This window comes from Apium graveolens, chromosome 10 (genome assembly GCF_009905375.1).
Source record: "Apium graveolens cultivar Ventura chromosome 10, ASM990537v1, whole genome shotgun sequence".
Taxonomy (NCBI): Eukaryota; Viridiplantae; Streptophyta; class Magnoliopsida; order Apiales; family Apiaceae; genus Apium; species Apium graveolens.
Window position 1 is genome coordinate 201736024 of NC_133656.1, and position 14382 is coordinate 201750405.

The 14382-nt window shown below is 33.7% G+C and overlaps 2 protein-coding genes across 2 annotated transcripts; one reads left to right on the forward strand and one right to left on the reverse strand.

Annotated features, from left to right (window-relative positions):
- Positions 1–3425: 3425 nt before the first annotated feature.
- LOC141691646 (uncharacterized) lies at positions 3426–4789 on the forward strand. Its single transcript, XM_074496412.1, has 3 exons — positions 3426–3818; positions 3920–4453; positions 4538–4789. The coding sequence occupies exons 1-3, from the start codon at positions 3426–3428 to the stop codon at positions 4787–4789; spliced, it is 1179 nt and encodes a 392-aa protein (XP_074352513.1).
- A 2330-nt stretch (positions 4790–7119) lies between these two features.
- On the reverse strand, positions 7120–8713 carry LOC141692920 (uncharacterized). Its single transcript, XM_074497881.1, has 3 exons — positions 8401–8713; positions 8183–8323; positions 7120–7770 (listed from the first exon to the last, which is right to left on the reverse strand). The coding sequence occupies exons 1-3, from the start codon at positions 8475–8477 to the stop codon at positions 7203–7205; spliced, it is 786 nt and encodes a 261-aa protein (XP_074353982.1). The 5' UTR covers positions 8478–8713; the 3' UTR covers positions 7120–7202.
- Positions 8714–14382: the final 5669 nt, after the last annotated feature.

Here is a 14382-nt window from a genome sequence, read left to right on the forward strand (position 1 = left end):
TTTCAAATTTACAGCCCCTTCAAATTCCTTTAGATACTTCCAACTGTAAGACGTCCGTACCGTGCCTTTTTGTTCTTGGTCAGATTTATTAGAGTACTGGATACAGTTTTTCAAGTTACATTGGAAACATGCTAAAATTTTCAGCATAGAAGTTCACTTGCAGAGAAATATGGCTAAAAAAGTCTTATTAGGATATAAGACATGCTTAAAGTTTTATTTTATTTCAAGTTTTGCTAAATTGCTTAACATTTGTTACTTACCCTGCACTAATCCTGTAAACTTGTTGGTCTATTAGATTTTTTTAGCTATTTGTTATGCTTAAGAAATGAGAATTTAGCTTTACATAAGTTTGTTTAAGCACCTCCTCATAGCAGATGCCCTGCCAGTCAATAATGGTCTTATTATATACTCTATCACATTTTCACTTTCACATACACTTTGGTAAAATTTATGTGGTTCATTCCATCAATATTCAGATAAACATTTGGTGAGTCAAATGCTGGTTGATTTGTGAACTTTAGATCTTGTAGAATTTACCGATGCCTCTTCTGTAACGGGTCTATGAATTGTCATGGTCATGGTCATCTTGGGTTCAATGTTAAGGCTTATGATGTATGAGAAGATGATTGAATGTAGATATATACACCTATCTACTTGTGGCCCTCCTACAATCCGTGCAAGAACTTGAATGGGGTGGTTAGGGCGTTCGGGTAGGGACATTTCTGAATGCTGACCAGTGATAAAGAAATATGCACTGTGCATTATATTCTTTCCTAGTCTTTCCCTGGTGTAATCTAAATTCAACAGTGATCATATATTTTATGGTTCAAATTACGTGTGAATTTGTATATTTATGTGTGAATGAGCATAGCATAGTGTAAAAACGTGTTGGCATGTATATACGCTCTCTTTTGAATTGTATAAATTATCCAGTTCTGCATATACATTGGGGTATGTGGAATCTGCTAGTGTGAGATTCTGTTTTCCCCGAGTGAAGGGTTGTTTGTAAATTTGGCATGTACTAGAGAAGGAATCTCTCCTACTACTAGTAAAACATCAAAAAGCAGAACTGCCATTTGTTTATACATCATGCACCCACCATCCTCGCGATACAGGACTTAAAAATGGTACTTAGTCATTAGGATTTAGGAAGCACATCCTTCTCGTGTCCTTTAATATACCAGCGAAATCACTTGGTCCGTTTGGTTTGGTTGAGTTGATTCCTTTTCGTGTGAAAGTAAGCTAATGAACCGAACTAAGCTATTGTGCGTTCTAAATATATCCGGCATATTTTGCTCGAATGTAGGTATTTAATTAAGAAAAGATTTGTGTAGCATAGCATGTATTGTTCAAAAGTAGGGTTAAGAGTTAGAACTGAAACATAAGCTGATCTTTCTTCAAATAAATAAGGGTCCTATAGCTTGCTACAAGCGATGACTGCTGTAATCATCGGTCAACAATTGGGTAAATGGGCAAATTCATCACTCCACTTTTCGAAAACTTTCACTTGGGTCATCAACCCAAAAAAACTTTCAGTCACATAACAGTTTCATACAATATTGTCAATTGTAACACTTGATTACAAATTATTTTCACGTCCGTTAAATCGCCATTGACTATTATTTTCACGTCCGTTAAATCGCCATTGACTTTAACGATGTGTCGTTAACTTTAACCACGTCGGTGCCACATCTGTGCCAGATGTTATAACCCGACCCGTTCCTAATTAACCACTCATATCAAATTAACCCGATTTACTAAAGAAAATTAAGGGTTTATTATTACTTACATCTAAACCAACACATACGACTGGAGAAAGGGGGCGATCGATCAATCGAAACGGACTACAGATGTGATCGAAGATTGAAGGCAACTTAGTAATCATGTAAGTTTCGATCTTATGCTCATATTTACCCTATTATATATATATATATATGTGATTTATATATGTAAGTTTCGATCTTATAGTGATATATAGGTTAAACCCTAAATTGGTAGTTGTTACAATTCTGAAACCCTAATTTGTACTCATTACCTAATTGGTAGTATAATTATGAACCCTAAATCGATATACATGTGTTTTACATGCCTCAAGATCTAGTAATATATTATGGTGGTCATTTTATGACTTGCCTGAAATATCAATATGCTGGACATAAGTTAAAGTGCTTTAAAGAAATTGAAGTTAAAGAATTGTCTGTGAAGAAGATTAGGGAGATGGTGAATGATGTAGTAAAAGATGATGATAAGCTATATTATGCCAAAGATGGGGTTACTCCTGACCTTAGTTTTAAAATGTTGTTGCGTGATAGTGATGTATTAGAGTTGGTAAATATAACTATGTCAAATGGTACTGGAGTGTGTAAAATACATGTGTTTCATTCATGGTCCAAGGCGACACCACCAGTTGTGGAAGATGAGGGTAGTAACATGGAAGGTGACTACAATGTGGATGAGGAGAATGAAGGTGATGAAAGCAGTGGAGTGAATGCAGAGAATGAAGCTGAGAAAAGTAGTGGAGTTAATGCTGAAAATGAAGTTGAGGAAGACATTGGAGTTTCTAAGAAGAAGACTAAACTGACTCCTAGGAAGAGAGTATTTAGAGGTAAAGAAAAAGTTGTTGAAGTGGACTTTAATAAACCGGGTAGTGACTGGAGTGAAGAGAATGAGTGTGCAGATGAGAGTGAAGAATTTGAAGTGGACTTGCGTAGTGACTGGAGTGATGAAGAGTTTGCTGATTTTAGAAAAATAAGAGAAGAAGTTAGAATGGAACATGAGATGCTTGAAAGAGAAAAAAACCAATTTATTAAAGACAATTTGGAGGGCTATAGAGTCACTAATGAGGAGTTGTTGAGAGAGATAGATAATATTCAATGTCAAGTGGGTCAGTTTATGGTATTGGCAGTGAGGAAGAATCTAAGGATGAGGACTTTGCTTATACAGAACCTAACATGTCCACTAAAAAGAAAAGGGTAAATGAGCCTTTTAACCCCTCTACAGCTGGAAAGGACATAAAGTGGAGGCCTGGACTCATTTTTGGTAGTAAAAAATAATTTAAAAATGCAGTGAGGGAGTATTCTATTGCTACTGGGAGACCATTGAAATACCGTGTACATGACTTGCACATGATGCATATAGTGTGTACTGAGGGGTGCCCATTTAGGTTGTGGCTATCATATATAGTGGAGTATGAGGGATGGAAAATAAAGACAGTACATGATGAGCATAACTGCATTTATCACTACAAAAACAACCTTGTTACGACAAATTATATTGCAGATCTGTATGGGGATAGATTGCGGAGGAATCCAAACTGGAAGCTATCTGAAATGCAAGAGGAGTTCAAGAGAGTTTTGAAGGTGGAAGTATGTGATGCCAAATGTTGCAGGGTTAGAAAAAGAGCTTTAAGTGGGATTGCAGAATAGATGGTGAAACACTATGCTGGTTTGAGGAGGTTTGGTGGTGAGATTTTGAGGAGTAACAAGGAGAATACTGTTAAAATATCCACAACCAGGATGAATGAACAAGATTCTCCTTGTTTTCAAAGATTTTATGTCTGTTATGCAGAGTTGAGAAAGGGATGGAAGGAAGGTTGCAGACCTATCCTTGGTTTGGATGGATGCTTCTTGAAGACAGTATGTGGGGGACAACTTTTATCTGTTGTAGGGAGGGATGGAAATAACTCCATTTTTCCTGTTGCAATGGCTGTGGTTGAGACTGGATCATATGATAGCTGGAAGTGGTTCTCAATGCTTGTTACTGAAGATCTTGGATTAGGGACTGGTTATGGATATACCTTCATTTCTGATCAACAAAAGGTACATCAGTCCCTTCATTATTTTATTATGTTGGATAATTTTTTGTTGGATAATTTTTTGTTGGTTGTAGATCTTTATTTTGTTGGATAATTTTTTGACAGGGGCTAATAAAGGCTGTGAAAGAACTGCTGCCACATATAGAGCACAGGAGTTGCACAAGGCATTTATATTCCAACCTTGGAAAGAAATATGGAAGTGAGGCTGTGAGGAATGCTTTTTTTGATGCTAGTGATGCCACACATCCTGAAGCTTTTAAAGCTGCAATGAGGGATCTTGAGAAGGCATCAAAGAGGGCTTGGGTGATAATGAATAGGTTTGAACCACATGTATGGTCTAAAGCTTTCTTTGGAACACATTGCAAGACAGATAGCACTGAGAATAACATCTCAGAGTGTTTTAATTCATGGATTCTGAAATCCATATTTATGCCATTAATTGACATGTTGACTGATATCCATGATAAGATTATAGAAAGATTACATCAGAAAAGAGATGTTATGCAAAATGTAGATTGTATTATTCTTCCTAGAACTCAGAAAATTTTAAATGATGCGGTTGTAGCAAGTTCTGAGTGTAGTGTGCTTTGGGATGGGAGACATAATTTTCAAGTGAAGTGGACGGGGATTGGATTTTGTGTAAACTTAACAGAACAGACATGCTCATGTAGGGTTTGAGAGTTAACATGGGTACCATGTTGTCACGCTGTTCCTGCTATACAGAAAAGTAGGCTTAATCCAACTGATTTTGTGTCCCATTATTTTAAGAAAGAAACTTACATGAAGGCTTACTCTCACTGTTTGGAAGTGATAAGGGGTGAGCCTTTTTGGGAAGAGGTTGATGGAGATACTATTATGCCACCTCCAAGAATGAAGACATTAAGAGGAAGGCCTAAAAGGCAGAGAAGGAGAGAAGGTTGGGAAGGATCAGTTAACAGGGGTGGGAATAGTAAGTTAAGCGAGCTAAGTAGATAAGGCAGGGTGATGCACTGCAGTAATTGTAAGAAACCGGGACATAACATCACCAAATGCCCTGAAGAAACTCAGATGACCCTTTAAACAAAGAAACAGAGAGGGAAAAAGAAGAAGAAAACTCAAGAAGAAGAAGAATAAATTGCAAGTGAGATGGAGATGCATGACATTGAAAAAGAAACAGGGGAAGATGAGCTTATGGAGGAGGCAATGAGAAATGAGAAAATATTTTCAAGTCAAAAACCTAACACACCAAGGAGAAGTCAGAGGCTTGCACAGTCCACTCAAAGCACACTTGAAGATGCTACTCCAAGCACTCAAGTCAACCGGCTTATTTTTGTAAGATCTTAAAGCTTTCTATCAAGTTTTATAATTTCTTAGCCCATTACTAATGTTTACTATTATTGCAGATGCCTACACCTAGTTTGGTTTACAATGGTGGAACTAGTGACACTCCAGATGCAGATGCAGACATGCCAGGAACATCAAGAGTGAGAAAGGGGAAGAAAAGTAAGGGTCCAGTCAAATCATTCAAAGCCCCAAGGAAGAAGTAGTATTTGTTTTTATCAAAGTCATGTCTAAGTTTAAGTTTAAACTAAGTGACAGTCATGCTTAGTTTAAGTGCTTTTGTAAGCTTCTATGAACTTAGCTTATGTCTTTTGTATGGTCAAGGAACCTATTTTATTACTTTTGTAAGCTTCAAGTGGGGAACCATAGCTGTCTTTTGGTGTTGGATTTATGATCTTGTAAGGAATCTTTCATGTTATGCAATGACGGAAATCACCCTTTCTTTCTTTTATCTTTCATTAACTAAAACAATCAAAATAAACCAAAATATTGTATTCACTTGCACTTAATATCACCATTACAACCAACAAACTGCTACTTCAACAACCAACTACTCCAACTACACTAATAAAACTACAACTACAATCATCCTATATCACCAACCAAAACATAAATACAAATATTACTGCAACTGCCAACAACTTCTTCAAAATATAATTTGCTCTCATCAATTTCTTTAACAACTCTTCTGCCTCCTCATTTTTGCGACGAAGTTTGCACACTTCTTCATGTAACACAAGCATTTTTCTTTCACAAAAATTGACATCAACTCCAGCATTGTTCAAAGCATCTTCCTTCTTCTGCATTTTCAACTTTAAAACATTGATCACCTCTCTAGCCCTTTCCGAGTAGGGTGGATCAGCTCAAACGAAAAAATTACATTTCTTACTAGGATTCTACCAATAAAACAGAAAAATCATCACATTCAACAATCTCAAAAGTTCTAAATTCTAAAAAAAACTCAATGTTACCTTGTATTGTGAACACCCAAAAATCGCCTTACAGGATCTATTGTGTCCTCTCTTCTTGACATGGTGCTGGCAAATCACATTTACACCTCACACCAAGATATTCAAACTCGGAGTTGTTTTTTCTATTAGTATAGAATGTATTAGAACTATTACCAGAAGGGTTCCTAACTGAAGAAGATGAACTTTTCGAGTTAGACATGGAAGGGGGAAGAATGAAGGGCTGCATCTTCTAAGAATGAAATGGGGGATGGGTTGGAGGATGGGTGGGTTACTTAAGAAGAAGGATAACGGGTAGTTCATGCCATGTCACTCTTCCACATAAGCGTTCTGTTACTTTTTTTTAACGGAAGTAACGGGAGAAACTCAATTGAAATGTATACATAGTACAAGTGTTTAACTGAAAGTTTTTTTGGGCTGATGATCCAAGTGAAATTTTTCGAAAAGTACAGTGATGAATTTGCCGTTTACCCGTCAACAATTGCTGGACGCACTGTAAATAAAAGGTGCTTGTTTACCTCTAGCACACCGACAGTGAGAGCGTGTTAGTTAGACTTAGATCATGTTACAGCATTGGTATGTATCAGTAAATCCAACATATAAAATTGTGAGTTGTGACATAACCCCCCTCAACTGCACTCCACCTGTTCAACCACTTGCAGATAAAATAAACAAGGAAACCTCATCATTATCATCATGCATTGCATTTGCACCTTTCAGCGCAACTAGCCTCGTGACCCTCGTGCAAACTTGTAATATTGTAACCTCCACTCTCTCTCTCTCTCTGTTTTATCTTTGATTTTTGCAAGAGTGTGGAGTCCCACGTCAACCAACCATTAAAGGTACAACACTAGTCCTTATACCAATGGACAAGATTCCCTTTAGTTGAGGAAGTGTCATATATACAAACACCCTTATCTCAAGTACCCCACAACACGGTGCTCATTAACTAAAAACAAGATATACTACAAAAACATGTATGCATAATGCAAGAAATGATTTAGTTTACTCCGCTGATACTGCTAGTAAAACTTGAGAATATTATATGAACAATCAAGTACATTTCCCTAAAGATGCGATAACAAAAACAACTTATTTATCTAAGACAAGTGAATAAGAATCCTATCCTCAAAGAAGTTGCCCCTCATGAAGCTTGTGAAAGAAGATGATGTGGGTAGTTCTCCAAGCTCATCAAAGAAATCACTTTCTTCTGTTTTTGGTGTTGTGAAGGTCATTAGATGAGGATAACAGAGAGGCTTCTCATTCTCATCAAACATAACATTTTCCAAAGTTTCGGTGAATTGGATTTCATCTTCATGCTTGATGCTAGTGATAATATCTTGATGATCAGAGCCCCTCAATGGAGAATGTATGTAGTGAAAATTGCTAGTCATGTTTTCACTAGCACCATCTTCATCAAATAAAGATACCTGCTCCTTCACTTCTTCCACTTCTTTTCCATCTTCTTGCTTGTCAAGATTGTCCATTTCGAGTTGTTCTTCTTGCTCCTCTTCTTTCTCTTCCTCTATTTTTTGTTTTAGCTCTTTAGGATTTGGATGGTTATGAGTACAAGTGTAAGTGATTATAAGAAGTGAAGCATCTGTTCTGCATCTCTCCACTTGTTTTTTGGCTAAACAACCTTTTGATGTGCTACATCTATAATATCCCCTGCAGAGAATCAGATGCCAAAAGATCTAGTCAGGAAGGAATATAATCTTTTGAGTTAGTACATGACATGGTTATTGTCAAAAAAAGTTACATGACATGGTTCTAGATCAAATCGTAGCTATGATTTTATACTGTTTTGAAATAGAAGTAGAAACTTTTTACAAACTTTTACCATACATTATGTTGTACATACATGGATTTGGAAAAAGGACAAAACACTTTCTGGCTACTTGTAATAACCTGAAGGTTATAAAAGAACAACAAATTCCATTCTCACCCTATTTTGCCAGGTGACAATAAACTTACTAACTTTGAGAGTTTAACTTGCTGTCAATTAACACAAAAGAACTCTGAGAGAGGGGGGGGAGAGAGAGAGAGAGATTCCTAAAAACAGGAAGAAGGAAAGTAGTACCTGGGATAAGGAGATCCTTTTATTGGTTTTTGCCCATATTTCCTCCAAGACCAAGAATCAGAAGGTGCCCCTTCATTCTTGTGTTTCTTGTTTTCAGTTGCTTCAATCTTCACTGTTACAACAGTCTTCTCTGACATTTTCCTAAAAAAGAAAAACATGTAAATATAAGGGAAAGTGAAACAGATTGTTGCATGTTACAAAATTTCAAGAAAACAAACCTTTTCTTAGAAGTCTGAGAATCTAATCTTTCTTCTGAAATCTTGAGGTCCAAACTAGGGGAAGGAGAGGCATCCATGCTGGTTGGTTACAAAGAGATAAAAATATAAACTTGCAGAATCAAGAAGCAAAGATGGATCAAGATCAGAGAGCTCTCAGTTAAATGATTGACAGAGAGAGAGAGGAGAGAGAGAGGAGTTGAGTGTGTGTGTGGGAGTGTGTGTAGATAAGCAAGAAAGATGACAAAAGCCACAAGTTGCTTTCTTTATTTCCTCTTCACTCATTAATTATACTCCATCTACAAACAACTTTGCACTTCACCACCCCCACCTTCCACCTTCACAAAGCATACAAAAATATATGCCATTATTTTTATTTCATTCATATCTAAAGGGGCCATAATTTAAATTATTTATTAGCACCGAATAAATTATTAGTATATGTAAATGATTAAAGAGATTTCCCCCATTTTAAATAAAATGCGGTTTAAGTGTTGTTGTACTTGCATTATGTTTGTGTTGCTGTTGCATAATACTCAAGCGTAAGAATTTACGAATTTACTACATTCTATTGTGTTTGCACACGTGTTGATATCTGATCCCCACAGTTAACAAGATATTGAATTGAAGATTATATTAATAATCAAAGTAAACAATACTTCAGTTTGCTCGAAAATATAAATTTAATTACAAATATAAATTCGGAGATAAATAGAGTCGAGATCCCTGATATTCGATTTTTGTTTTAACCATCCCATTAAATTACTGCAAATAAATTTAACAGTAAATATTATTTATGAAGGCAAGAAGTGACGCAGAATTATAACAAAATACAGTCTATAAATTAGCAAGTAAAAACCCACTTTCATAATTTATCCAAAATATATACATGGAGATGGAGTCACGTTCTGCTCCCTCCTGCGGTGCCCCTAAAAAAATGGGGTAGTTTAATTTTGCTACATTTGTTATATTTTGGACCTAGAGTTATCATTATCTCTACGCATACCTTTATTATATATGTTATTACTACTTGCTTTCACTCTTATTTTGTTTTAGTAAAATATTATGAGTGATTTTGGTGGCGTGGATGGAAAGTGATGTGTTTGTTATTTTCAAAGTCTATAATTACCTAATCCAATATCTTGGTTTGGTTTCATTTTTCAAACATGTTTGTTATTGCCAACTTCCAAACCCCTCTGGCCTGCTGTTGTAAGTTATAACCAACAGTTTACCTAATTACTCCATTCTCGAGGTAAGATGTACGCAGATAAATGAACTTGAAACCTCTACCGACTAGAACTCTGATACCACGAGTTTGAGGAATGCACCCCTGAAAGAGTATTAATTTCTCACAGATGATAGTCTCTTTAAATTTTATTTGTTTTTCTATAAGAGTAGTCTATTGTAAACTCCGTAGAGAGGACGGACCTAAATAAACAAATTGATTGATACTAATTAATTTAGATGGACATTTCGATAACTACGGATGGATAAGGGCCAGAAATATGTGGGCCCAATTTATTTGTTAGCCCAAAATTTGGACTAGTATGGCTTTAATATTTGGAATGAACCTGTCATTTCTACTCCTATTAGATTTGCAACTTGCTTGCCTAATTACAGAACCCTGTTTCTTGCTTGTTCAAATATCCAACTGCCTTTACTCTCAAAGATATTTGGACATCACATACATGATAATGAGAAATTGAATCAATATAGAAAATTCAGTATTTTGGTCAGGATATTTATTATATTTCTCAATTTATAGTCTCTTTGGTTGGGGTTTTAAACAGGGACTTTAAAGTGATTTTTTAATTTTAAGTCTGGTACAATAAGTTAAAAATAATTTAAATTAAAAGTCGATAAGGGTTACTTTTTTAATTAACTTCACTTTTTTTATATAATTTTATGACAAAATGAAATAATCAATAATCATCAGTATGTACACACAAATTATAAATTATATTAATCTATACTGTTATATTAAATACGAAACATTAAAAGTTTGTTTGTTTGTCCTTGGTCAATCAATCTAGAGCCGTCAGATTAAATTGATAAAAACAGTTAGATATAATATTAAATATTATTTCAAAATAATATAAGATCGAATCCTACAAATAACATATCATTAAAATTATTATAACCTATAATATATAATGATAAAAATGACCATACATCACACGGGTTATATACCAATTTTTATAATTTTAAATTTTTTAATTTTGGGCTTTTCTGTCTAGACAACGGACATGAAAAGTTAAATTTGCAGCCTAGGCTTTTCTGTTGGGCCATGAAATGGACCATTACTGCATAGCAACTAGCAAAGGGCACAACTTTTTCCCACATCTATACTATACTATAATAGTCGGAATGAGGTATAATTTGTAGTTTGGTTAACTCTTTATTTTGGTTATCCCTTTACATCACGACCTTCGGATATTTGACAAGTTCTCAGGTTCGAATCCCGTCAAAAACAAACATTTATATTATTATTTATAAAAATACATATAAGTTCTCAAATTCGAATCTCACTCAGAACAAACATTTACATTATTATTTATGAATAACATCACATAAATCATATAATATATACATTATTTAAACCTAACTTAAAATTATAATTATATAATCATTATTTATTATTTATTTATTTTAATAAAATTATACAAAATAGAGTTTAAAATATATAAATATTGTCGAGACCCGTGCATCGCACGGGCAATAAGCTAGTAAATTTTAATAACCTAAAGGGACTGATCGAAAAATATCCACATATTATTTTACAATTAGCTTAAATCCCGTGCGATACACGCATTCTCGTTAATATTTTAAAATTTTATTTATCCTGTTATATTCTAATTTTGAAACTGTAAATATATAATAACTATAAATTTATAATAAAAATAATGAATAACTTTAGTAGAATAAGTAGACTCCGTCTAGTGGTTTAACAATTTAGTAGTTTAGCGGATATATAACATTATTTATTTATTTTATAATAATAGAATACGTTGTGGTCGTAGTTTAGTAGAATAAGTAGACTATATCTAGTTGTTTAATAATTTAGTAGTTTAGCGGATATATAATATTATTTATTTATTTTCTTTAATAACTAAAATTAGAGAATAACCGTTAAACCAAATTATACCCTATTCCGATTTTTATAGTATTGTATAGATGTATAGACTGTATAGATAGATTTGTGAATTCAACACAAAAGAAACTTAACGAGGACTTAATTTTTTCAATTATCTGCTAGATTTAGACTCGAATTGGACCTCTCATTCTTTACCATTTCATTCATCTCTTTTCTTATACACCATTTCAACTCTACTACAAGAGTACAAGGTTTTATTTCCTTTATCTTTGGTTATTTGATTAGTTAAAGATTACTCATTCTTTGTATTATCTATTAATATAGTAATAATAATACAAAAAATAATCAAATGTTGTTTAACTGATTAATTATGTCAAAGCATATCACAGTCTTGTTTCATATTAAAAATTCAAGTTCACCACTTCCTAATATTGATAAAGATTTCGAAAATTGGACCTAATTATTTAAGAGATACGAATATATGATTATCATTGATTTGTGAAAAATTGAAATACGTGTCAATAATTTATTAAATTGATTAAATATTTTTAATGCATTTATCGCCGATTTTAAAATATCGGCCGATTTCTATAACGTGATCCATGGTATTCTACGAATTAACAAATTAAATAAATTAGCAGCAGGAATCCAACATACACCTAAATTAACCTAAAAAAATAATGGCAGAGCAGCCAGAAATGCATGAAGAGGTTCCGATTAAACATAAGTATTAGTAAAATACAGAGAAAGATAAATAGAAGACGTACCTGTTTTTGCGAGCCTGTACGAATGAGTTCGTACGACCTAATGCCAATGCGTATTTATGTAGGCACATCAGACCTAATTTTAAATTAGGTAATTCTAAAATTTACCCCCTTCAATTATTCTACAACCCTTTCAAGAAATTTATAAATTATATATTTTATCACAAATTAAAGAACACGATGTTCTAAGATACTTTAATTTTTCTTTCCATAATAGCGAAATTTATTTATTTTTGAATTAACTTGAGAAATCAAATTTTTTTAATCAAAGAGTAGTGTTAGGTATCCGAAGTAATTCCCACATTTTTTTCCCCGAATGAGATATGACACCATGATAAGGGATGTGTTTTAATTCGTGTACCCATATGTATAGACACGGTATTCACATCTTATTATTAGGAAATTGTTACACATAATCATTTGAAAACGATTTTGAAAACTAGTTCAAGTACCTAACATTTTCGTTAATCAAATTCAAATAATAATTTTTCCAGATTATTTTATATCATAAACAACATAATTATCCTGAAATTATGAAGCCTCGTGATACTTCTTTCACAGCAGAGTATTTCCATGCCGAAATGATCTAAGAATAATCGTACAAATTACAAAATTTAAGTCTGCATGCTTAACTAAGCTCATATTGCCACTAGATCTTTCTTCTGGACACATACATGATGAATAAAGAACACCGAAATACAATTTCACGTGGAAATCAAAATATTGATTGTGTAGTGCCAGGTTTAAGGAGAGTGTGGAGTTCGAGGCTTCCCTTCATTATACGTCATGTTATTAGGATATTTATCACGAGACTCCAGAAATATATACTTATAGACATGTTTTTTGTCAAAATGCATGTCCAAATGACTTTATCAATTAAATATAATAAATCATTATTATACTAATATATAGTGAACTTTAATATAAAATTAAAGTTAGTAGACAGTAACAAACAAATACCATCATAATACTCATTTACATTAGTAATTTTTTAGATATTAAAAAATATGTAAATATTTTTAAATTATATTTGTTATTTTTGGATATTTCTAATATTAAAATAATTATTAAAAAATAAAAAAAAAAGTAGTAAAAAGACATGCTGAATCATGAAAAGACATGATCGACTAATTGATTACATAAGTGCTCATCTTGGTATGTTCATGCCGCTGTGACATGCACCCTACATGCTTTCCTAACAGGTACCACATCTCCAATATGAGCAATGTATGATGCACAACTGATGTAATACTTAAGGGTCAATTAGGGCTGTAAACGAACCGAGTCGAGTCGAGTTTTTACTTAACGAGTTCGAATTCGAGTGTTTTCTTAATGAGTCGAGTCGAGTTCGAAAAGTTTAACGATCAGATTTTCATGTTCGAACGAGTCGAGTTCGAGTTGTTCATGAACTTTTCGAGTCGAGTCGAATCCGAGTCGAGTTTGAGTTGGTAATTAATTTTTTAAATTTTTTTAAAAAAATTTAAAAAATTAAATTTTCTTAATTTAATTTTTAATGAGTCGAGTCGATTCGATCTCGAGTCGATCTTGAGTCGACCACTTGTAAAACTCGGTTCGACTCGATAAGCTAAACGAGCATATTTTCTTGTTCGAACTCGAGCTCGATTACTTAACGAGTCGAGTTAAACGAGTCAAATCGAGTTAAACGAGTCGAGTCGAGTTCAGCCTAACGATCAGCTCAATTCGTTTACCGCGATCCACTGCTTTTATACAGTTTCTATGTTTCTCCGAAAAGCAGTCGTTTTCTATCCCCATTCTGTTTTCATAAGCCGAAATTCTTTTATGGAATTTTTGATAATGGCCTGCCGATTAAAAATAGGTTCCTTTTCCTAGTTTTATAAATTGTATTGTACTTGTGTTCTGTCGGTTGTCAGGGTGATTATTGAATAAACAAACATTTGTTTTTCCAAAGGTTGTTAGGCGGCAATGAGATCTATCATCATAATATTCATAGCAATATATCTCAACATTTAGATACTTGTTTGTCTATTTCAAGTTGCACCCTTAGTGTCAAGAGAATGATTATGATAAAAAAAAGAAGGCAAATATATAAATCTAGTCTCTGAAACTCGATCTATACAAGAAAATAAGTACTTCGGCCAGATAGAA

Excerpts from the sequence above, each read along its gene's own strand:
- LOC141691646 (XM_074496412.1), top strand. The coding sequence starts at position 3,426 with ATGGTGAAACACTATGCTGGTTTGAGGAGGTTTGGTGGTGAGATTTTG. Across the intron at positions 3,819-3,919 it reads TCATTTCTGATCAACAAAAG|GGGCTAATAAAGGCTGTGAA; the intron begins GTACATCAGTCC and ends ATTTTTTGACAG. Across the intron at positions 4,454-4,537 it reads GGACGGGGATTGGATTTTGT|AAAAGTAGGCTTAATCCAAC; the intron begins GTAAACTTAACA and ends CCTGCTATACAG.
- LOC141692920 (XM_074497881.1), bottom strand. The coding sequence starts at position 8,477 with ATGGATGCCTCTCCTTCCCCTAGTTTGGACCTCAAGATTTCAGAAGAA. Across the intron at positions 8,324-8,400 it reads TCTCAGACTTCTAAGAAAAG|GAAAATGTCAGAGAAGACTG; the intron begins GTTTGTTTTCTT and ends TTTCTTTTTTAG. Across the intron at positions 7,771-8,182 it reads AAAGGATCTCCTTATCCCAG|GGGATATTATAGATGTAGCA; the intron begins GTACTACTTTCC and ends GATTCTCTGCAG.